Source organism: Cladophialophora immunda, assembly GCF_000835495.1.
Source record: "Cladophialophora immunda strain CBS 83496 unplaced genomic scaffold supercont1.3, whole genome shotgun sequence".
Lineage (NCBI taxonomy): Eukaryota > Fungi > Ascomycota > Eurotiomycetes > Chaetothyriales > Herpotrichiellaceae > Cladophialophora > Cladophialophora immunda.
The window spans coordinates 5,929,993-5,953,155 of record NW_015622543.1 but is presented as its reverse complement, the minus strand read 5'-3'; the positions used below and the strand labels follow the sequence as shown (position 1 = coordinate 5,953,155).

The following is a 23,163-nucleotide window of genomic DNA, read 5'->3' as shown; positions in this document are numbered from 1 at the left end:
ACACTGAAAACCTTACAAACGACGCAAACATTGCGGATGCGCCACAGTTTAATAAGAAGGGAGGCACGGCGCTGGTAATATTGTCTTGGTCCTGTTCATCTCCATGAATCTTTGAAGCCATTGACTCGGCATCATTAGTGATACGCCTCAGTCAGGATTGCAGGCGCCCCCCAAGGAAATGTTGCTCCCAGTGTTCCATCCTTTTCGACTATATCTCGCACAGCGGCGACCTCCATGAAGTCCAAGGTTCCGCCTGCTGCATCGTCGACTTTGCCACTTCTTTGAACTCCATTTGCCAATGATGGCTAAGAGTTGTCCACGAATCGATCTCCTTCCCGACGAAGTTTGGGCAAAGGTCTCATCATCTTGCGAGATCACATCTTCAGAGCATGTCATTGAGGGTCTGCTCAGAAATGCTCTGGATGCTGATGCCTCGTCAATTGCCATCGAGGTAGAATTCTCAAAGGGCTACATTTCAATCTGCGACAATGGGAGTGGAATCAAGCAGGTGGAATTCTCAGAGCAAGGCCAGTTGGCCAGACTTCACTGTATGATATAGCCAGTTGTGCCTCATGATCAGGAATCTGACTGCGCTTTTTTAGGTTCTTCTAAACTAAATTGTTCGGATTCCATGTACGGCCGCTATGGCCGCTTCTTATCAAACCTATCGCATCTATCTTTGTTGTCCATAGCCTCCGAACATCAATCGGAAGAATTTGCGAATCGATTGATTCTACACCGTGGTAATGCCGTCTGTCGACAGCTGCGACTTGACAGAGAAGATGTGGGAATTATGCGAAAAGGCACAACCATTACAGTCCACAATCTGTTCGGGGATGTGCCAGTCCGCTTCAAACACCTGTCACAACTCTATTCTTCTTCGACCGAGACTGAAAGAACTTTCAACCGGGTGAAGGAAATGCTTGTTGGGTACCTGCTTGCGCAGTCTCGTCCGGTCGAAGTACGATTCTCCACGAGATGTGAAAGACTGCACAGTCTACATTGCCGCACACCCCTCTTGAGCAAAGGAAACTTCTCGCTGGAGTCGACCCTAACAACACTGTCCCAAGCTAAACTTGTGATGTCTCTTGATGCCACGAATTGGCGCTCAGCCTCCGTTCGCACGAGCCACTTCTGCATTCGTGCTGTTATTTCTCTCGAACCATGCCCAAACAAATCAACGCAGTTTATATCTGTCGGAAATTTACCTATTCGGAGAGGGCAGAGGGGCGATTGCTTATTTGATGCCATTGACCGGCTTTACGAAGACTCGAGCTTCGGGTCTTTGGATCTTGACTTGGTTGCGCCGCACGGCGCAACCAGAGGACCGAAACCTGAGGACAGCACTGGCCAAACTATCAAGCTGCAGAGGGCCGTGGATAGATGGCCCATGTTCCACATACACATTGAGCCAAGGACCCAGGAATTATCGCACCAGTTTGGGTTGGGACATTCACTGGCGGATATGATCCCTGTCATCGAGCATGTGACAAAGGCGGTTGAGTCATTGGTCTCTAATTTCCTCACTGCTTATGGATACTCAGCCGGCCCAGGATGCAACGCATCGCGAATGGTACAGGGTCGACGTAAACATGAAGATGGGTCTTGCCATCCGCTTGTTGAGGAGTCCACCACTAAACTTTCGAAACTTGCAACTGAGGCCCGGTATCTAAATCATTGGCGCCGCGTCAAGAGTGCTCGACCCCCACCAGACGATTTTCGCTTCGGCTTGGGCTTGAGAAAGTCAGACGACCTCTCTTCCCTATCCACGCAAACGCCCGAGGGACATCTCTTGTTTGGAACCCTGCACATCGAAGAGCCGGACCCAGAGGAGGCGGTGGGTGACACCCAGATTGATTCCAATGATGACGATCATGATGAGTCTGTCTTTGGCCTCCCCTGGGTCAACTCACGCTATGGTCAAGTCATTTACCTCCATCCTCGCACAGGAGGAGTCTTGCCTCTGGCTAATCTAGACCTTGTGCGTCCAGATGGAACCCGCGGGTGTTCTACTCGAATGCAGAGTCAGTGGCCTAGACTCTGCAAGGGAAATGATGGACAAAGTCCTTGGGCAAAACCCATGCTCAACTTGCAGCAATATCTGCAAACGAGCTCTCATCACCAACCTGAGACACCAATCCCTGGCATCATGTCGGGGCTAGCTCCGGGGTTTTCTGTAAAACGACACCTTGCTGGGGGGCAGGACGATACTGTCCGGGATTCACAGGTCATCACCAAAGGTTCTCTGCAGAACGCCACCATTATCCAACAGGTTGACCGAAAGTTCATTCTAGCCATCCTTGCTGTTCAGGACAAAGGCGACCCGTACTTGGCAGAAAGGACGTCTCGGAGACTTCTGGTTCTTGTCGACCAGCATGCGGCTGATGAAAGAGTCAAATTCGAAAAGTTGTGTGACGACTTCTGCAAGCGCACTTCAATGAGTCTCACGAAACCATTGGTCTTCGAGGTGGACGAGACTGAGGCCAGGGTTTTGGGAGAGCACAGGCAATATTTCTGGGAATGGTGTGTCAGCTATCGCATTGTTGAAAACACTAAAGCGGAACAATCTTCGAAATGTTCGCGCAGCCCCAAAACCTGGGCAGTGGAGGTAACCGCACTGCCGGCCCTCATTATCGAGCGTTGTCGCGCCGACCCGAAGCTTTTGGCTGACATCATGAGAGGCGAGATATGGTTAGGCCGTACGCGGCGTCGCACTCCCTTACCCCATCCTCCACAATCTGATGCGCCTTCCTGGTGGTCCGACATTGCGGACTGCCCGAAAGGCATAATCGAGATGCTAAAGTCTCGATCCTGCCGCACCGCGGTGATGTTCAACGACCATCTGGATACGAGGCAATGCCAGAAACTTGTCCAAAGACTCTCTCAGTGCACCTTCCCTTTCCAATGCGCTCACGGACGACCCACGTTAACAGTGCTGGCAGACATTGGTGGCGGGGATTACTGTGGCCCTGGCATGGGTGCAGATGTTGATCCCAGCGCCGTCGCGCTTGGATTTGGCGACGCCTGGAGAGGTTGGGCCAAGTAGGCGTCCTAGGATAACAGAAGTATTACGTACAAAATATGAGCATTTGCGCATTTCAATTGGAAGCTTGCAAGCCATTGTCTCACCTACCCACCGTCTTTCATGCTTCTCGCCCTCTTTATCTCCACCCGGGAGCAGTTGGCGGGCCCGAGTGACGAGCGGCTGAGTCGGCTAGACCAAACGCAAGCGCGAAGTGACTTTGGAAACAATTTCGTCAGAAACGCAAATGCAAGGAGGGGGGCAAGACGCGTGCATGATCCGTCGTCACAATGCCGTGTCCAATGAGAGAATAGGACAGGCGGGATCCAAGGTGACTCTGTAGGGTAGGCAACTCGGTCTAGGCGGCATTTTTGACGAGCGGCTTTGCTAGCGGGCGTCACTTGAGCTCGGATTTGACATCGAGCGCCCAATCATTGCTCTTGATGGACCTCCATCACATGCATCCAGGTTAAAGCCCCAGGCCCCTTTTGGCCCTTGATGATTCCAGGTCAGCCCTTGCCTCGCTTTTGGAACTGCGCAGCTGTGACGGGAGGCAACCCTCGGACAAGGGAGGCAAAATGTCGTGCTAGTCCCGTTCTTGGAATGGCACAAAGGACTGTCAATCACGAGAACCTCGCAGGGATCGATACGAGAAGAACGGAGGAGGAAAGAAGACGGTGAGGGAAACAGAGGAGCGGACGCCATGCAACCAAGGCACACAGCTGCATACTGCGTCAGCTAGGTGACCCGCCCGTTGCGAGTCGTAGAGAACTCACGACGTACCTACTTTCAGAGCCCGAATTTGGCGTTGGTCGGTGGGTGGTGGTGGTGATTCATGATTGACGAAAACTGGGCACAACTTGCTGACGGAGAATGAAAGTGCTCAGCATGTCTCAACACACCGCACGATCATCCTCCTCAGACAACTGCCGCCTGCTTTTCCGGTGGCCCGCGGCCCCTTGGGAAAGCTAATGGCTTGAGCAATTCTTTGGGTGGCCAGTCAGCGTCGAGAACGCAGCTGCAAGAAGAATGCGGCAAGCGCCTTTTCCAAGCGCCCCGTGGATTTAGAGGGCCCCTTGTCTGGCGTGGTGGAAGTCTCCCCGACCAAACACGCTCCTCGCTCGCCCACCCACACCCGCCCTCACCCTTGCCAACGTCCTCCTGCCTTGTGGCTCTCTCTCTCTCTCTCTCTCTCTCGTTTCTCACCTAGCTGTCAAGTATCAGTTGCGAAAAGTGGGAAAGGATGTGCTTAGGCCTCTTTGCCTCTTGACCCTTCTTCCGCTCCTTGCAGACAGCTTTAAGTTGGGCCCTTGGGACACTTTTCGAAGCTCCTTTACAAGATTGATTGTCTTCGTCTCCTACTCTGCCGCCGGACCTCGAGTTTGCTACTACCATAAAGTGCGGCTCCCTCCGCTTACTACGCATCGGCAAGCAATCATCAGTCAAATCCTCTTTTTCTTCCTCTTACCAGCTCCACGTGCGCTTCTCGCGGCTGCCGCTTACCTGCAACTCGACAAATTCCCAGCAAACATTTCAATAGCCACATTCTACAGCATTTCTTGATATCCTGCTGTTCTCTCTGAGTTTCCTCCCATCCGGATCCCAAGGAGGTCTTCTACAGCTTCCTTCTTGATGATTCCCGCCTTCCCAACCTCAGCGCTACAGTTAAGCGCGTGATCCCCCTGGTTTCGGGCTCGCCAGCGTCCTCGGCGCTTACCTCTCCTCAGGTTGTGACGGAACATAAGCGCCCACACCCCATACAGGTCTCTTCTCGCCGCGCGTCTCGCTGTCTCGCTCACTCCAGGAGTTGTCAACTCTCTTGCTGGCGAATCCGTGCTTTCCAAGAGGCATTCTCCCTATCCCACAAGAAGGGGGTAGCCAGGGCAAGCGCCCACTTTCGCGGGATCTTCATATCCCTGCTTGAAGCCTCAGCCTTTCTTGTGTTCAGGAGTCGGCACTCAAAAGGAGGCCAGAGTCTTTCAGGAAAACTTATAGACCGCGGCCACACTGGGACCGACCGACTCGCCTTTCTTGGTATCTCAAGACCATCATTTGGCTCCTGACAATGGCTCCTCCACCGAGTCAGAAGTCGGACAATGACTTGACTCCAAGCCCAGATGAGGGTTCCCGAGGCTTTGTTGCCGTCAATCATGCGTCCAGCAATGGTCTGTCATCGTGTCCCGTCTCCCATATGTCTGTATTGACCCTAGCCCAGAAAGCGAAGCCTCACTTGACAGTCGCCACTCATCTCCACATGACCTCCCTCTCAGGGAAGAGCCCATGCCCAGAACTTCAGGCAGCACCTATCCGCCCCCGCATGCCCAAGAACGTGCGGGCCATAGGCGGAAACGGTCGGGGTCTGGCGAAGACGACCATTACCTTGAGCGGCGGCGGTATGAGTACAGTCCCCGGGAAGGTCCTGAACCACAACACATGGCCAATCGAGCACTGCGTGCGCTGGGGAACGCCGATCACAATGCCACATCTGCGTTCTATCAAAATGACGCAAAGCAGAACGGCCATACGTGGCACGCTGAGAAGCCAGTACAGCCAGCCAGTGCCATCAATGGCCATCGGGTCAGCACCTCCGAATCGCAGCACGCAGAAATGCTGCTGCAAGAAGCAGGCGCATCAGAGGCACAGCCACCGTCTTGGGGCCCGGACTATCATTCCCGGCCAAACGGCCCGCTCAATCACGACCAGTATGGTCACCCTGAGTCAGGAACGGGCGCGCCCACAGTCGCGCCAAAAAGAAAGCGCAACTTCTCCAACAGAACGAAGACGGGGTGCCTGACATGCCGCCAACGGAAGAAGAAGTGCGATGAAGGACAGCCAACTTGTAAGTTTGATCATCCATCGAAACGGGAATGTTATTCTCTCCACCTACTAATACTCTGTTCTTTCCAGGTGAGAACTGTCATCGAGGGGGGTTCACTTGTAAAGGCTACAACGTGAACAGGCGTGCAGCTCCGACCAAGCCCACACCCATCAGGGGCCCGGTTCCGTTACAGTCTAGGGACGGTCCTGGTGACGTGTCTGAAGCCTCGCCCTATCAGGGACCTCACATGGAATATCCTGGTCCTCTCCAACGTCAGGACAGCATTCAGTCGCGACCAATGCCCATCGGCGGGGGGGAAGGTCAACACCCACTGTCGTATGAGATGAGCCCACAACGCAACGAGCCACCAGGCCGACCACTTCGTCCCAGCCAGCACACACCTTGGCCGCCGGCGCAGAGTCAAAGCTCTTATACAGAGCATCTCCCACCGCTCTCGGATCTAAATCGACCAGAACCACACTCAGGTGCACATCCCCGAGAGATGTCACGAGTACCGCCGCCACAAGGTACCACGTACCCTCCGAGCCAAGCTCCGCTGGGGCCACACCCGCAACAGCACTTTCCTCCTCAACATGCAGGGCCTCAGTCTGCAGGTCCTAGCGTAGCTCATCAGCCCGCGGCGGGCCCCTCTCAACAGCAACCGCAGTGGCATCAGCCACAGCAGCATCAACAGCCACCATATGGGCATGCATATGGCCCTCCTCCACATGGTCCTCCCCAGCCCCTGCCTGCCCATCCTACCGTTCCTACTCACACCAGAATGGCATCTTCAAGCTCAAATTTCAAGATCTCTGGCCACGAGGACGTGGAGAAATCGAGGATGCTGAGAAATGTAGGCTATGCCCACAACGATCCGACATTGTCTTACGAGCGTCAACGGTGTGAGCAGGCCCTCAGGCGCTACAAAAAAGCTTGTCGGCCAGACAGCGGCATTAGCGACCTGGAAATCCGGAATCTCTTGGAGAGGATCATCGATCCAAGTCAGGACACAACGAACAGGTTTCCTTCGCAGAACCACAGCAAAGGCATTCTTGGTCTCGGCGTTAAGGTCGAGGCGCCCTTTTTTTGCACCTATGGCTACAACCTTCACATTCGAGACGATTGCTACATTGGTCCCCGGTGTAAATTTGACGATGCTGCACTCATCGACATTGGACCTCGCACCATCATTTCGCAGGACGTCTCCATCTTGACAAGCGACCAGGATGGGGATCTCGTCAATCGCAAGGGCACCAACGGTCTCTGGGTAGCAAAGAAGGTGGAAATCGCTGCCGGAGTCATTATCGGCGCAAATGCCGTTATCTGTCCTGGTGTCAGCATTGGGGAAGGTGTCACGGTTCAACCAGGCAGCGTAGTTCGCAAGTCATTGCCGAGCAATAAGATATGTCGAGTACCGGACCACATTATCTTGGATGCAAGCTAGATGATGGCTGGGTAGCTTGGAATCGGTGCGAAATTGGTGGGCTTCTCTTTTCACACTGGTTTGGTCTTTGTTGCTAGGGCATTATTAATGGGACAACGGATCTACGAATAGGACATTGAGTTCGGCGGGTCGGCAGGCGTTTCCAATATCATTCGTAGGCAGATATGTCGGCTTTCGGTGGGGTTTACCGGCAGCTTTAAGTGTTGCTGTTTGTCGCGGGCAAGGATCCAAGCATTCAAACAAGCGAATTGCGCAAACAAGCACCTTCGAAGTTGATTTTCTTGGTTCGCTGTCCTGGGGAGCAGGGGAGATCGACGAGCCCCCGAGAAAGAACTTTCCTTGTTCCTCTCCCACTTTGAGCCGCGGCAAGTCAAATTGGGTCGCCTATACTCGTAAGACTCGCAGCGTCCGGTTGCTTGGGGCAAACCAATCGTCAGCAAGGTTTGGCTTTATTGAACGAATAATGCGTGTGATGCGTCTGCGACCCGTCCCACCCAGAGAGCGGATGGATGGTCAAGACTTTCATCTCCCGAACAATCGAACTTTAAAACCATCGGCGGTCAGTCTTCTGTCCCAGCAGTCCGGTCAAAGGATCCGTAGTCTCGCGGTACCCTCGACGGACATTAAATCAACGAGAACTGCTCCCCATCATTGGATTTGCGGGGCACGGCCAAGATGTGAAGCGCTAGAGTGGTGACCCTAGGGAGGTGGAAGCTGAGTGTTGGGACATACCAGGAGGCAGAGATGGAACTCGAACGAGCTCAATTCCAGCTTTGGACCGCAAAGGCCAGGGACTTACAAAACCCTGGACTGTAACCCGGGGATGCGGAGCGACCGTCGTTTGGCGAGCACCTCGTATTTTAACTTCCTCTTATCCAGAGGCCACTGACAGCTCCATCAAAACGTACCTAAGGGGTCAGCGAGTCTGATGTTGATTCTTGGCTGGAAAACTCATTCCCTCTTTTTTTTTTGAGCACGTAAAAGTAGTGGCTGCATGCACTCCCTTTTGTCAGACAGCCAAAGACGACAAGGATTATAGCTTTGGTCATTGACCCGCCACCCGCCAGCTTTGACGAGTTTGGGTGGGATATGACCTCTGGCGTCCTGGCCAAGACTCACACCCGGTCAAATGATCTGCTCGATTGGCGTTGTTGGTCGCTGGGGGTCTGAGGGAAGAGGGGCTCAAGTCACCCAGATTGGCCTCTAAGATTGGGTATGGAAGCGCAGAGGCAAGATTGCGTGGGGCAAAAGATCTGAATATTGCGCTTAACGATTTTGATGAGGTGCCTGAAAGACACGGTTCGTCTCTGACCAGCATGTACACAGTCGTTAGGCCTGGTATCATGGGTTGGGCTCGCGACAGGAGCAACCATACGATTAATGAGGCTTAGGAAAAGGTGTGTCGAGTCGAAGCAATCCAGAGGCCTAGAACTTGCCCGGTCCCGGCGTTGCAAGGGCTAACGCGGGCACCAGAACGAGTCTGGGAAGTCCATTGGGGTGGCTTGGTGGCTTGCAGGCAGGCTGGGTCTTTGCGTCTTTTGCCGGCCCGTTGGGTGGGTGTCTAGGCTCTCGAGGGAAGCCAGAAGTACGGAGTACGGAGTACTATCAGCTATGTGCAGGGACCGACCTCCACTACCTGCCAGTGGTTGATCCCACTGCTCCTCCGGGTGCCACTGTTCCAGTGACTTCCTTCCTGCATCAACAAACTCTTTTCATCGTCGGTCAGTCCTTACAGGTGTCTACCAATTTGTACAGTTCATTCTTTAGCCCGTTTTCTTTTGTCGTTGTCCTGCAGCCTGATCTTTGCCTCGTCGATCGAACCCCGGATCAGCCGTGTAGTTGTTGTGACGCCGAGCTGCCACCTCCTCCTGGCCCTTGCAGACGGCTTGAACACCCCCCCTCGCTTCGCATCAACGCCCTGCTCTTGTGCCCCCTTGTTTCCCCTTGGACACATATTTTGAAGCCGTTACCTCTTCAACTCCGGCCGTCTCGTCATAACCTTGGATCCTTGGTTCACCTACTGTTGATTGCGAAGGGAATGGCCTTTTGTGAGACGCAGGTACTTCGAAACTGAACAATGTGATCCGCGACTTTTTACAGTTCTTGCAGCAAAATGCGCGAGCCTCAGCCTTCTAATATCTACGTTGCGCCTCTACGAATCCGCAAGAATAGTGACGACGATGACGACGACGACGACGACGAAAGCCACGGGCCATCCGTCAAAATGGAAGAGACGGGGTCGGCCACTCCGAATCCACGACCGACATCTATAGAATCCCTCGATGACATGGCCTCCTCTCGCGCAAGATTCCACAACTATCTACGAGCCCTCTATCCCTTCCAACCCTCCTCTCCTCATTCCTCCACCACCGTCACACTACCTCTCAATGCCGGAGATATCATCCTGGTACACTCTGTGCACATCAATGGCTGGGCGGATGGCACGCTGCTTGAGACAGGAGCGCGTGGGTGGCTACCGACCAATTACTGCGAGGGTTACGACTATGCTGCCATGCGACCTCTCCTCAAAGCATTGACCGAATTCTGGGATCTCGTCCGCTGCGCGAGTGATTCGAACCTGGGTCTTTTCCGCAATCAGGACTACATGAGAGGCCTGGTCGCGGGTGTCCGCGCCTTGCTGGAACGCTCCAACTGTCTGACTAGAGATTGTACCCTGGTTAAGAAGCACGATGCCATACGCAGGACGCGTAAAAACCTCCTCTCTGATCTCGCTCTTCTTGTGCGTGCGGCAAAGGAACTGCAACAAGTAGTTGTGGGCCATGCGGCCAGCAAGGATACCCTCGACATCCGGCTAGATGACATGCTCTTAAAAGCGTTCCGAATTGTCACCCGCGCCGTCTTGTTTTACGATGTCTGGACCGAACAAGCCGATGCGTCACCGGGAGCTGCTACAAGACCGTCCGACTCTTCTTCGGAATCCGTCGCGGCTCTGCAATCTCAGCACTCGACCAAATCACAAGCCACTGTCCGACGTCAAACCTCAACATCCGTCAAAACGAAACCTTCAGGCACAACCGGCCTGTCGAAACATAGCAGCCAAGGTTCCACAACCAATCCTAGCCACATGCGGCGGCATTCATCCCTCACACATCGCATGTCGTACAGCCGTGGCACAGGCCAGAAGAATACCAACCTGATATCTGAATTTCTCAATCGCTCTTACGACGAGTTCCTGACAGTCCTGGCCTCGTTCCTGGGATCTCACATGCAATCCAGGTCATCATCCGAGTTGTTGCTTACCACACAAAACGCTGTTCGGGCTTGTCGACAGCTATTTGCCGTGGTCGAAACGGTCATTGACCGAGACTACAGCACCTCTCGACCACTGGTTCAAGCCAAAGATTCCATGTACGACGCGATTACTGAACTAGTCCACGCTGCTCGCCAAGTCTTCAAGCCCATCCGCTCGATGGATGACGACCTGATTTATTCTCCCGATGAGGCGCACAGTCTGGTACAGGCTGCCACCGCCTGCGTCAGTGCTGCAGGTCGGTGCGTCACTCGAACCAAAGCGACGCTAGAAGAAATAGGGGATTTTGAGATCGAGAATTTGAGTTACCTGTTGGGCAGGAATTCAGGTGGCTCCAGCACGCCAGAGCCTACAAACGTCGAACCCCCGCCGTCGGAGCGTCTCACAACTTCCTCCACGGTGACGTCGGCCACAGCTAAGAGAACAGATAGATCAGACGAGCGCCCTCACATCGTCATCAATCAGGGCCTCCTGACTCCGCCTCTCTCTCTTACAACTGCCGAATCTCCTTCCACAGCCACCGGTAGTGTTCCCCCTACACCAAAAGATGACGTTGTTGCGGAGATCATTCGCTCCTCGCCTTTGCCCTCCACCTCTTTGGCTCATCAGAAGTTCTCTGCAACTTCTCCGGTTTCCAGTCAGTCTGCGGACGTCAGGCATCATCGCAAGTCCAGTTCACGCGCGGTCGGAGGAAGTACAAGCAGTGACAGTAGCTTCGAACGCATCGAGCGACGATCAAATCCCAGCAACCTATCCTCGGCGTCGACGCGGGTCACCTCGGTTCATGAAGATTTTAGCCACTCGCTGAAGGCGCCCATCTCGAGACCATCGCATGATAGTGGTCGCCGCGCGTCCCTTGACGATGAAGAAGATGCCGAGGCAGAAATCCTTGTTCACACCTATTCCCAAGAGCTTGTCTTTAATCGAGAAGGCATAATCGTCGGAGGTACACTGAATGCCTTGGTGGAGAGACTGACCGCCCCTGACTCAGCCCCCGATGTGTCTTTTGTCACCACCATCTACCTCACATTCCGTCTCTTTGCGACACCTGCGACATTTGCTCGTGCCTTGATCTTTCGGTTCGAATACGTTGGCGACAACTTGAGCATCGCAGGCCCTGTCCGACTCCGCGTGTACAATGTCTTCAAAGGCTGGATGGAGTCTCACTGGCGGCATGATTGTGATGACACGGCACTTCCGGTCATTGTCGGCTTCGCCAGAGAGTCGCTTCTTGGTGTATTGCCAATGGCCGGCAAGAGAATCCTTGAACTCGCGGAGAAGGTTGCCACAAGCCATGCACCCATCGTTCCGAGAGTGTTGTCCGCTATCGGAAAGACGAGCACATCAACAGCAGCCTATATTGACCCGAGCACCCCATTGCCAAATCCTGTTATCTCCAAGAGCCAGCTCACTGCGTTGAGAGCTTGGAAAATGGGCGGCCCGTCAGTTTCCATCCTTGACTTCGACCCTCTGGAACTCGCGCGCCAGATCACATTGAAGACGTCCAAGATCTTTTGCTCGATTCTTCCCGAAGAGCTTCTAGGGACGGAATGGACCAAACGCAGCAGTTCTCTGGCCGTCAATGTGCGCGCTATGTCGACGCTGTCTACCGACATCTCGAACCTGGTCTCCGACTCGGTGCTTCAACTCGAAGAACCCAAAAAAAGAGCCGCCATCGTCAAACAATGGGTCAAAATTGCCAATAAATGCTTGGACTTGCGCAACTTTGACACGGTCATGGCGATCGTATGCGCACTGGATTCGACCAATATCAAAAGAATGAAGAAGACGTGGGAATGCGTGCCTCAGAAGACCAAGGCAATCTTTGACGAGATGTGCAAGATTGTCGATGTGGCCCGCAACTATGCTGTTCTGCGTCAACGTATTCAATCTCAACTCCCACCGTGTCTCCCTTTCATCGGCGTTTACTTGACAGACCTAACCATGGTTGATTCAGCCAACCCATCTACAAGGCGGCTTTCGACGGATAGCGGTGAGGCCTCGGTCATCAATCTGGACAAGCATATGAAGACGGCGAAGATCATATCCGAGTTGCAGAAATTCCAGATCCCCTACCGTTTCGCCGAAGTCTCCGAGCTCCAGACGTGGATGCAAGATCAACTTATTCGAGTCAGATCTGCAGGGGATAAAAGTTTTCAGCTTCACTATCGACGTTCATTGATTTTAGAACCCAGAGAACCCAGCAGAAGCCCAAATCCCGAGACAGGGACAGGGAAAGACAGGGAGAAGTTCGACTTCTTTACATGGGCGCACCTGGCCCCAAAGGAAAAGTCGGTCTCTGTGTCTAGTTGATCAGAAACCTTTAAGCTGGTCACAGAACCTGGACTGCGGAAGCGACGTTGTTATGATTTGTGTTTTCTATTTTCCCAGGATTGTTATGAGCTTATGATACCCCACGGCTGTCTTCTTGTTTTTGCTATGTTTCCCACTGGCGTGGAATATTGGTTTCTCTTGCGAGGCGTTGGATTTGGCGGGGCTGTGGCATTGATGTTTCTCTGTCTTCTTAATCCGGGACTCCTCAGGCATTTGGCTCGATGGTGGGGTGGCTGAATCCAGGCATTTGTTCACGTAATGTGGGTGTATCATATCACGCGCGTCGTTCTTCCCTGGAGCCAGGTCTTCTAATATGGGGCAGCCTCGGACGCGAGATGTACGTGTTAGGGATCAAGCCGAGTTTTGTTTCATCTAGATAGTGATGGATCCTTCTGCTGGCGGACTGGCTCCTGGATAGGAAAAGGTCTTTGAAATGAGTTCTGCAGATCTGGTTGTGTTAGACAGTTTTCGCAAAGGCGAGACAGGCGAGGTCCATGATGCCACAGGTGTCTCGATAGCTCTAGCCCAGTTGTACATGTCTCATCACAACACGTTGGCTGTATTGGTTCGCAGACTGGAAGCATGTTCTCTCTTCTCTCCTTCAAAGGGCTAAACATGTGCAAACGCCTTTGCAATTGCTGGGCGGAATCATTCTCGGTAGACAGGCTGGATGAGTGAATGTGATATTTGTATTAAGCAGCGAACTATGCCGACGAGGAGAGGAGTCGTGTATGTGATTTCCTCACCGTACAGCGCTGGGCATAATGAATGGCATTTCTCGAGCTCTCTGACAGGTCCAAGGCTCCATACAGATACCGCGGATACTGGAGGCAGCTATATGTATGAATCTGCTAGTCAGCCTACATGCACTCCCATCAGGCGAGTCAACAAAAGGCTGTGTTGGTCGTACGAGATATATTCTTATCCTTGTTCGCAGACATGGTCTCTAGCTCTGAAGCTCTTCAAGTTCCACGAATGACTGTACCTTATTCGTGCTAGCTGATGGTGACACAGAAACAATTACAAGGAATATTGTGTCACGCTTGAGTTCATACAAATTTTTGGTTAGCTCTCCGGAGCAGACCGGTCTGTACTGGCCAGCGGAGAGATGCTTGATAGGAGTATTATCCGCTCCAACAGTATTCAGCAGTAAAAGGCCCAGTGGGCGGGTTGGTGGTACATTGCAGGAAGAGTCAATCACCACTGTTGTCCAAACCGGCGTCTGACCCAAGGCTGATAATAGCCTGAGTATTCTCTCGCTCTGGAAATGCCAAAATGGTCGGCAACATTGACGTAGCCGTCTTGGGTATATTCTGCCGTCCTTTTGATCGCTTCAACATCCGAGACGTCCGTTTCCCAGGATGTCCGACAGTAGACACAACGGACTCCCTTGCCCGCCTGGCTCTTAGCCCACTGATTAAAACACGATTTGTGTAAGTTGTGGCCGCATTGCACTTTGCACCAGACCAGCTCGTTGTGCTCCTCGTCAAGTTCCATGTAACAGATTGGGCATTCGCCATCGGTAGGCTTGCGGCTGCCCTTGGCGTCTTCGGAGAGATCGGTGGGGATAGGAGGCGCATGGGCAAATATTTCGTCAAGCTCCGGAGTCAGCAGAGCAAGCTGGTACTGGAGATGCAGGGGAGCCTTGAGAACAGTGTGAAGGGCGTAGACCTTGTGTTTGCATTCGTTGCCCTTGAGGGAATCGGGACAGGTGCAGGTCGGCAAGTGGCTGACGGTGACAGTGTAGATGTTGCCGGTCGAGCCGACAATGTCAATGTCTTCCGACGGCGCCCCTGCCCTCATACTGCGTTTGCGACCGAGCACAATCATGCGCTGAGTCTGTGCTCGCTCGAGCTTCACGAGGAATGAAGCCGGAGGCTTGCTTCTGTACCTACGCATTCTCTTGCCCTCGACATCTTCTCCTCTCTTTTTCTGAGGCGTGATGGACGTGCCTCTCCTTCCGGTCTTGCAGTTCGATTGACCCACTGCCTCTGCGTGTGTTCCGTACTTATTTGCGCGAGGTGTTGTCTCTTTCTCAAAATCTTGTGCCCTCGTTGACTCGCTCTTCCGTAGTGGCTTTTTGAGGGGCGATTGTCCTTGCGGTGGAAGTATGGGTTTCACGGGGGTAGTTTTCGTGACTCCTCCGCGATTCGAGACACGAGAAACCTTCGTGAGAGGCATCTTGGGCACGGGAGTTTGTGGACTGCAATGAACTCTCAGATGGAACGATTGAAGGCCTCGTTGCAGGGTAGGTGGCGGTCCTTCTGGCTGGCGGGGAAAAGATTGGGGAATGGCGTGAATGGCCAGTTGGCGGTTGATATTCGGCGGCACTCGAGGGGGACGCGGACGTGGGCGATTCCTCTCGTATTGTTTTCGACTACATCGGCATCTTTCCTCAACCACGAAAACGCCCCCCAAAAGATCAAGGAGTCTTCCTTGTTATAGGTGACTTAAGTCTGCCTAATGTAACACGAGCAGACACAGCGCGCTCCTCATCTCCAGCCACTGATGCCGTGCTTCACATGTCGGAGAAAATTAAACTAGCGAAATCACTTCTGCTGCTTCATCTGAGAGCCTCGTGCTTTGATAACCCTGCCGCCTACCCTATCGTCCACTTCTCCGACGTTGCCTCGTTGACATGACGGCGGGACTGCTTTTGGCTCTATCTCAGCCTCCGGTATGATCACCAATTGCCTGGAGTTGGGCTTTGGAGAAATGGACAGATAGCTTGAATGGACAAGAGCCCACGCACAAATCTAGCGGTCCCTCAGGGATACTTCCAACGTTATGAACGAACAGAGTGAAAGCCAACACCTATCATGGCGTGTTCAGTGAACTTTGCCCAGGGTGGAACAAGGAATCGCGAGATGGTGCTGCTTCGATCTCCTCGCATCATCGCTCAACCGAACACAGTCGGAGGAAGCACGATCAATCATGGTTGGTGGCATGTCTGCCGAACGCTCAAAGCTATATCTGCATTCTCCCAATTCTTACTTTGACGAGCACGAAGTCAACCCAATTGAAGGCCGACCGCGGTCCGCTATAGGACGCCATACGCCTGAATAGCAACAAGGTTTCGCCATGCATGGTATAGTACCAGCATTCTCAGTCTTTTATCCGATTTACACCAAGTCTTGAGAATGTCCACCCGGGTTTTGTACAGAATCTGTAGCTGTTAGCCAGGTTGCAACTCTTGCAGTGTGGGAAAACTCACAGTCTGTGGTCACGAACGCCCTATCAACCTCAGTCAAAGCCTCGCAACAGTACTGCAAAGTCTCGGCAATATCGTGTGTGCGCCTCAATGGTGTTTTCTCATCTAACAATATATCAAACTCTGCCCACACGCCATCTCCAGCGTGGTACGCAATGACAGATTTGAATCCAGACACCACATTGCTGAATCGATAAGCGAGATATATGAGTTTCTTCTGCAGCGTCTCGTCCACTGCAAGGCCGCAGAGTCTGCTGACGTTTTCGATGCAGGTGTCCGCCCAGTCGTAAATAATGTACAACGAAAGCAGTGCTGCGCCCAATGGGTCCAACCACCAAATCCCGGCCTGTTTACCGATCAGCGGGAAGAGCAACGACAGCGTGTTGAAGTACACATCTGTCTTGCAATCCTGGGCCAGTGCCTGCACTTGTGTGGTCTTGATCCTTATGCATCCCAACCCGATCAAACCTTTGATACCGATGGTCCCGGCCATGGAAGCGATCGCCAGTGCGCCCAGGGAAGCAATGTCGTGGTCGCCGCTCGGGAGCAGTTTCTCGACCGACTCTTGCAGGATCTGAAGAAATGAGATAACCATGATGATGGAAAACACGAGGATCCCAATCGGTTCCAGCCTCCGCCGACCGACTGGGAACTTCCTCGCGAGTGCCGACAACCTCCAAGATACCAGTTTGTTTGTCGTCCACACGATCGCTGTGCAGAGCAGGTCCAGCGCCGAGTCGACGAGAGAGGCAATCAACGACAGAGAGGAGGACCTGAGCGCCGCTATGCCCTTGGCAACGAGGAGAACGATGTTGGCGATCACGTTGATGTTGATTGCCCACCGGGCGTTTCGATCTGCCTTTCGTCTTCTTCTCAGTACCTCGTCCGGCAAAAGGTAGTCAATGTGCTCTTCAACGTGCTGCAGTCTGCCTTCTCTTTCCCGAATCCCATCGTGATCAGCGTCGGTGTTCATGCTCTCCATCACCTCATCGGCCATGGCCAGCACGATCGTGTCCACTTCGGCCCAATCGTCCAGGGTAGCGTTTTGTTTCTCGTAGAATTTGCGGACCTTCTTGTTCTTGATTTGCTTCAACTGAACGCCACCTGTCAGCGTGATAGAGTCTTCGAATCGGTTGCCCGCTCCTACCTCCTCAGCACTTTTCCTGGCCCTCTCGAAAGCTCCTCTATCCACGCTTCCCCGCAGCTGCTCCTTTAACACCGCTGTCGTTCGGCGATCCAAGACATACTCGACGGCATCCTTGAAGCCCGAAAATCGTCTCGTACCGTGCCCAGGCTCCAGATCTGCCTGCAGCCAATTGTCATCTGCTTGGTTCTTGGCTGTATTAAGCGTGCGTTTGCCGACCATCGCACCGCTGCTCTAGGGGTCTTGAGGGGGTCGACCTGAGAAAATCAGAGGAGATGAATGAGCGTGGGAGTTGAAGGTTTGCTCTGTTGGAAGGGAAGCCTGGAGCGCTGGCGAAGGAGACATGGCCAGATGCCATTGTTGATATAAGAAGCCGATCTCATTGACGAGGCCCCTGCAGTCCCTGCTTCAATGACGACATTGGGCCAACCGATTCCCTGTTTCGCCCTCCAAAGGCCGCTGGAGGAATAACAAGCTTTCCCACGCAAGGAAGCTTGGTTGACAGCCGAAGATTGACTCAAGGGCTAGTCTTGGATCCCGCTCCGGCAAGGGATGCCGAGCAGGCCGTTGCTGCCGGGGCATCTTGATGTTGGGGAGGGGCACGTTGAGGCTGAGAAGCAGCAAGCGTTCTGATCACCTTGAGGCCCCATTCTCCGAGTCGCGGCCTCTGTGGGGTGAATTTGCTTCCGTCTCTGTTGCGGAGGCCATCAGTGCAGGCGCTGAGCTGATATTCTTATGCCCCGTCCTGTCAGTCACACGACAGAGATCTAGGGCAACAGTTGCCGGCGAGTCTATGGGCGCCATGGTGTATGTCATGGTGAGGATGGTACTTCCACGACCAGGATTCCAAACCCTTTAAGGGAACAGAGTGAGAGAGCCCTGCACTGCAGGTTTCCAATGAATATTGTGAGATACGAGTGATTGTGACTGTGATGCCCAAAATCACCTCCTCCAGTCCTTAGGTTTTTTCATGGAGAAATCGACTTCCGTTGTGCCCGTCGAGTAAGAGCGACCCGACTTGCGACCGACGATTGTTCCATACCCACCAATTACCGCGACACGTCAGTCTAGTCACTATTGCACCGTCTGATGCAGCATGTTCGACGCGCCATCATTGCACGAACTTCCTTTCCAATGGGAGCTCCACTGAAGGCTGACCTCTCCCCGGATGGAATAGGAGGACAGCATTTGATGTTGTTCACAATGCACCATCAACTCCCAGATCCTCAAGAACAGGAAATAGCTAATCACACAACTAGCCCAGTGTTGGAGGTCTCCGACCTCGCACCTTGGAGAGTAAGCGTTCTGTTCTCGTCCTCAAGGCTGCAACCCTCAGTTTGAGTTGGGCCAGATCTGGTACCGCTTCATTCGTAGTTGAACTTGAAGCTCGACTTCTCGCGGTCGACGTATCTGCTATACTTGTGATACCTGTTGTTGAAATGCTTGCATTATCATCGAGCATGTTGGCTTTCTCGGTCTGAAATCTGCTGGTCTCAATGGATTCCTCCTCTTCTCTGACGCCCTCGTCGTTGCCAGCGGATAACTCGGCGTCTGGGTCGGGCTTGGGAGTCTCCCGCTTGCCCTGAGCCCACGCCTTCACAATTTCGAGCTTGGCGCCTGGAAGCTCCATGAAGTCCCCAATCACCCCGGTTGTCTTACACTTGTCACAAATGTCAGGAAACACATGCAGGTTGTGGCTGACACTGTTCTCACAGACTTGATGGGCGTTAGCAATCGGCAAATGGGAGGCTAACATTTTGTCCACCATGTCCGCGCACTGAACGATAGTCTTGATCTTGACATGGCCGCAAAGGTAATATATGGTGCGTGATTCACACATGCTGCATCAGCGATAGGGAAAGCAATATTTTCGAGTAGATGCGAGAAGAAAGTCTGGAAGGGTGGTATGGCTTGTGGCCCTTGGCCTGTCATGAGATATTGTATTTCGCGAAGACCAGAATAAAGGCTTTCCCGACAAAGAACACGCATTTTGAGTCCCTTTGTTAGCATGATCAATTTTAGTACTGCCTCTTGCACCATGGCAAGCACTGTGTCTTTGTTCGAGTTCTTTACCTCGTATGGTGGTGGTATACGCGGGACACCCAGCCTGAGTTTACCATGTTTTCTACCAGGTTCCTGCCAACGGTGGGCGAACAACAAAGAGCCAGCGGATGTAGTAATGGCCGCTGATAAGGCTGACGTTGACTGGCTGGTGATAAGGCTGAGTGAAGCATCCGAGTCGTCGATCCATCATTTGGGCCTTCGGTCTTCGGCCGCCGAGGTTGCCTATCTGTTCCGTGTCGCCTCTGGTGGCTCATTGTTGCTCATTGGCGCCTGGGGTGCTTCGATAGAAGTTCTTTCGGAAGAGAAGCAGGGCAGCCTGCAGTTTGGGCCAGCCGCCCATGTCTATTTAACGGGGGAGCATTAGGGGGCCGTGGTGGTTACGTGAGGCCGGGACGGGGCTAATGTTTTAGGCACCGACAAGGCGCCGCGATGTGACATCGGTGGCGCTTGGGGGCGAATCTGGGGTTGAGCTTCCTACTGTTTTCTCGGGCCTTACCAGGCTCGGCGTAGGGCCTTGATCGAGTCAAGCTTTTTCGCGCATCAATTCCTCTTACTTCATATCAACTGCTAGCCTGCTGCTCATTGCTATGATGCCACCCTCACGGTCCACTGTCTCCTGGTTTGTGCGGGTCATCAATCCTCCACTCTATGCTTCGAGTTTCTCTTTCCAGGCAAACGTCGATCATGTCCGTTTCCTATCTCTTTAGCTTGTCTGCGTGGTGGACGGGCGAGACCCTGACGGTTTTCTGGTGCGCCGTGAACGGGCATGGGTTGATTTGATCGCTCCCGCTGACGTACCTGCTTATGAGTTGATTGAAATCATGCCCGCCCTCCGCCCTTCCTCTCCTTCGATCTATATTCCTTCGCTCCTCTCTCTCTCCCTTGTAGGGCTCCTCAGTACACCGAATCTCCACTGCGAAACCGCTGCACCAACGTCAACATGGCCGACGCACGTCGACCGTCAGGGACTCCTCGGCGGAGGACCAGCATCCAAGATGATGCTGCCATGCTGGCTGGATTGGGGGTGAAGCAGGAATTACAGCGCAATTTCTCCTTTCTGTCAATGCTGGGATTGGCTTTTGCAATTCTCAACTCGTGGACCGCCTTGGGGGCCAGCATGTCGTTGGCTTTGCCCAGTGGAGGTCCTGACTCTGTCATCTGGGGTCTTATTGTCGCTGGCATCTGCAATCTGTGCCTGGCGGCCTCTCTGGCGGAATTTCTGTCAGCCTACCCAACGGCAGGAGGCCAGTACCACTGGGTCGCTGTCATCAGTTGGAAACGTTGGGTGCCGCTCCTCTCGTGGATTACCGGTTGGATCAACACGGCAGGCTGGGTCGCCTTGACTGCGACAGCCGGGCTGTTGGGAAGCCAGCTCATCATCGGTATCATTTCACTCACAACCCCATCTTACGAGCCGCACCGTTGGCACCAATTCTTGATCTACATTGGATACAACGTTTTCGCCTTCTTGGTGAACGCCTTCATCACTCGACTGCTTCCCCTTGTCAACAAGGCGGCCTTGATCTGGTCCATCACAGGCTGGGTGGTGATTTCCATCACCGTCCTTGCTTGCGCCTCTCCAAATTATCAGAGCGGAGATTTCGTGTACCGGACATTCATCAATGAAACTGGTTGGCCGAACGGACTCGCTTGGTTGTTAGGTCTCTTGCAAGGCGGTCTGGGTTTGACAGGGTTTGATGCAGTCGCTCATTGCATAGAAGAGGTGGGCGATCCTACTGTGCTGGGTCCCAGGATCATGATTGGCTGTGTCCTGATTGGCGTCGTAACCGGCTTCATTTACCTGAGCGTTCTTTTGTTCGTCTCCAACAACGTGCAAGACGTTATCAGTTCCTCTGCGGGACCAATGTTGCAGATCTTTTATGATGCGACTTCGAACAAGGCTGGATCTGTGTGCCTGTTGATGTTTCCTCTCGTCTGCTTGCTGGTAAGTGCATCAGAACTGATGTCCTCCGAGCTGGAGTGAAATGGCTAACGATTGTCCCAGTTTGCCGCAGTGAGCATCATGACAACCAGCAGCCGAATGGTATACGCTTTCGCCAGAGATGGGGGATTGCCAGCATCTCGCTTCTTCGCCAGAGTGCATGGACGACTTCAAGTCCCCCTCAATGCGCTTTGGCTGACTCTCATTCTGGTCATCATCTTTGGCTGCATATTCCTCGGATCCAGCAGTGCTTTTAACGCCATTGTGTCCGCTTCGGTCGTGGCTTTGGGAGTTACTTATGCTATTCCCCCTGCAATCAATATTCTCCGGGGTCGAAAAATGCTACCAGCATCTCGTCCGTTTATTCTCCCAAACTGGCTTGGCTGGACATGCAACTTGGTAAGTTTGACCAGAAAGCAGTGCCTGTAATTTCTAACGATTGACAGATTGGAATTGCCTACGTGATACTCACAACCGTTCTTTTCATGTTCCCACCGGTGTTGCCCGTGACCGGTAGCAACATGAACTACTGCGTTGCAGCATTTGCCATTGTCCTGATTGTCTCCACGATTCAGTGGTTCGTCGACGGCAGAAAGAACTATTCTGGTCCGCAGATTGATCTTGACGCTCTGAAGGCCGGGGAAATCGTGGGTATGGCCCCGGAAGAGAGCAACCAGGCTAGAGCAAGCGACGACACGTTATTTGGAGGTCAGGACAAGAAGGTAGTGCCGTAAGCCTGATTGGTAGCGCGGCTGACCCAATCCCACGGTTCTCTGTTGGCGAAATTGCCTTTTCTAGAGCCCGCAGGGTAGTTCGACAGTGATTCTGATGTCGCGAATCAATCAGGCCATTCGGGGTTCTCCTGTCTTTGGAACACCGCAATGAATTTCTTTCCTCCATTTCTCGTGACTTTCTTTGACTCCTCCGTTTCTTCGCTCATGACCTTGACGCAGGGATCCGCGTCCAGATCCTCCTGCGTTACTCTCTTCCATAACTCCTTCGCGTCACCTGCCTCCTCGCCCTCGAAGTGCTTGACCATCCACTGGTGCAGCTCTTCGACGTCCGTAATCGTATACACCAGACCGCCGGGCTTTGTCACGAATGCGTATTCGGCGTTTAGCTGGGTAGAAACGATGCGGGCCTTGTGCTTGCGCTGTTTGAAATGCGGATCCGGGAAGCAGAGGAATATCTTGGACAGCTGAGCGCGGCGGAAGTAGTTGGGGAGGAACTTCATTGTGTTGGTACGAAGGGCCGAAATGTTCTGGTAGGGTCCAAATTTGCCATCGCTTGTGCCGGACGAAGGCTGGTTCTGAGCGCGGAGAGCAGCCACTCGGTCGACCACATAGTCGGTGACTTGAGTTCGCAATTCCATCCCTAACTCTTCCATCAGCCAAATGAACGGGGGCTCTCAGGAAACCACTGGTGCAAACCGAGCATCAAGGTCTCTGGGAACAAAGGCGCCAAAGCCACCAGGAGCCCGCCAAATCCGCAGCCGATATCTGCAATCTCAACATCCCTGCTCACGGCGTGGAGTGACTTTCCATTCGCGGCCTCGCCGCTGGCGAAAGCAGGGTAATGGCAAGTCCAGTCCATGTCGGCCGGACTGAGGGGACTGGAAGAAGATCAGCCAGACCGATCACTTAGACGAGACGGTGAGGATCGTAGAACTTACTACGTCAAAGCATGGTCCGAGAAAGGATTCGCGTGAGCGCGTTGTCGATAGAACTTTTTCTTGGGCAGCTCGACCTTGCCGCTGCCAGCGCCATGGCTTCCTGCTTTCAAGCTCTCTTGGGCTCTTTTGTAGTCTTCTCGTTTCTGCCGTTTATTTGGTGGACCGGTCATTTTCCCCCCGTCTGGAACTGGATCTGCACCTACTTCCGTGCTCTCAACAACGTGGAGGGAGATATCAAGAT

General features: G+C 53.3%; 8 protein-coding genes across 9 annotated transcripts; 4 read left to right on the top strand and 4 right to left on the bottom strand.

Annotated features, from left to right (window-relative positions):
- The first annotated feature begins 99 nt into the window (after positions 1 to 99).
- Positions 100 to 3,095, top strand: PV07_06397 (uncharacterized protein). Its single transcript, XM_016393371.1, has 2 exons — positions 100 to 548; positions 603 to 3,095. Exons 1-2 carry the CDS (start codon positions 299 to 301, stop codon positions 3,044 to 3,046), a joined length of 2,694 nt encoding a protein of 897 aa, XP_016250890.1. The 5' UTR covers positions 100 to 298; the 3' UTR covers positions 3,047 to 3,095.
- Positions 3,096 to 4,219: 1,124 nt separating this feature from the next.
- Positions 4,220 to 7,752, top strand: PV07_06396. Of its 2 annotated transcripts, XM_016393369.1 has the most exons (3): positions 4,220 to 5,187; positions 5,238 to 5,861; positions 5,930 to 7,752. In XM_016393369.1, the coding sequence occupies exons 1-3, from the start codon at positions 5,088 to 5,090 to the stop codon at positions 7,282 to 7,284; spliced, it is 2,079 nt and encodes a 692-aa protein (XP_016250888.1). In that variant the 5' UTR covers positions 4,220 to 5,087; the 3' UTR covers positions 7,285 to 7,752. The 2 variants fall into 2 exon arrangements, with proteins under 2 accessions (XP_016250888.1, XP_016250889.1); XM_016393370.1 differs by having other exon boundaries at positions 4,220 to 5,861.
- Positions 7,753 to 9,000: 1,248 nt separating this feature from the next.
- Positions 9,001 to 13,462, top strand: PV07_06395 (uncharacterized protein). The gene has a single exon (XM_016393368.1). The coding sequence runs from the start codon at positions 9,398 to 9,400 to the stop codon at positions 12,866 to 12,868; it is 3,471 nt and encodes a 1,156-aa protein (XP_016250887.1). The 5' UTR covers positions 9,001 to 9,397; the 3' UTR covers positions 12,869 to 13,462.
- A 144-nt stretch (positions 13,463 to 13,606) lies between these two features.
- PV07_06394 (uncharacterized protein) lies at positions 13,607 to 15,152 on the bottom strand. Its single transcript, XM_016393367.1, has one exon. The coding sequence runs from the start codon at positions 15,068 to 15,070 to the stop codon at positions 14,087 to 14,089; it is 984 nt and encodes a 327-aa protein (XP_016250886.1). The 5' UTR covers positions 15,071 to 15,152; the 3' UTR covers positions 13,607 to 14,086.
- Positions 15,153 to 15,965: 813 nt separating this feature from the next.
- On the bottom strand, positions 15,966 to 17,694 carry PV07_06393 (uncharacterized protein). The gene is made up of 3 exons (XM_016393366.1): positions 17,248 to 17,694; positions 16,104 to 17,193; positions 15,966 to 16,055 (listed from the first exon to the last, which is right to left on the bottom strand). Exons 1-3 carry the CDS (start codon positions 17,464 to 17,466, stop codon positions 16,012 to 16,014), a joined length of 1,353 nt encoding a protein of 450 aa, XP_016250885.1. The 5' UTR covers positions 17,467 to 17,694; the 3' UTR covers positions 15,966 to 16,011.
- Positions 17,695 to 18,083: 389 nt separating this feature from the next.
- PV07_06392 (uncharacterized protein) lies at positions 18,084 to 19,605 on the bottom strand. The gene has a single exon (XM_016393365.1). It carries the CDS (start codon positions 19,082 to 19,084, stop codon positions 18,500 to 18,502), a length of 585 nt encoding a protein of 194 aa, XP_016250884.1. The 5' UTR covers positions 19,085 to 19,605; the 3' UTR covers positions 18,084 to 18,499.
- Positions 19,606 to 19,912: 307 nt separating this feature from the next.
- On the top strand, positions 19,913 to 22,202 carry PV07_06391 (uncharacterized protein). The gene is made up of 3 exons (XM_016393364.1): positions 19,913 to 21,253; positions 21,314 to 21,649; positions 21,697 to 22,202. Exons 1-3 carry the CDS (start codon positions 20,249 to 20,251, stop codon positions 21,982 to 21,984), a joined length of 1,629 nt encoding a protein of 542 aa, XP_016250883.1. The 5' UTR covers positions 19,913 to 20,248; the 3' UTR covers positions 21,985 to 22,202.
- Positions 21,575 to 23,144, bottom strand: PV07_06390 (tRNA (guanine-N(7)-)-methyltransferase). Its single transcript, XM_016393363.1, has 3 exons — positions 22,923 to 23,144; positions 22,681 to 22,862; positions 21,575 to 22,624 (listed from the first exon to the last, which is right to left on the bottom strand). The coding sequence occupies exons 1-3, from the start codon at positions 23,090 to 23,092 to the stop codon at positions 22,089 to 22,091; spliced, it is 888 nt and encodes a 295-aa protein (XP_016250882.1). The 5' UTR covers positions 23,093 to 23,144; the 3' UTR covers positions 21,575 to 22,088.
- Between the last annotated feature and the right edge of the window lie 19 nt (positions 23,145 to 23,163).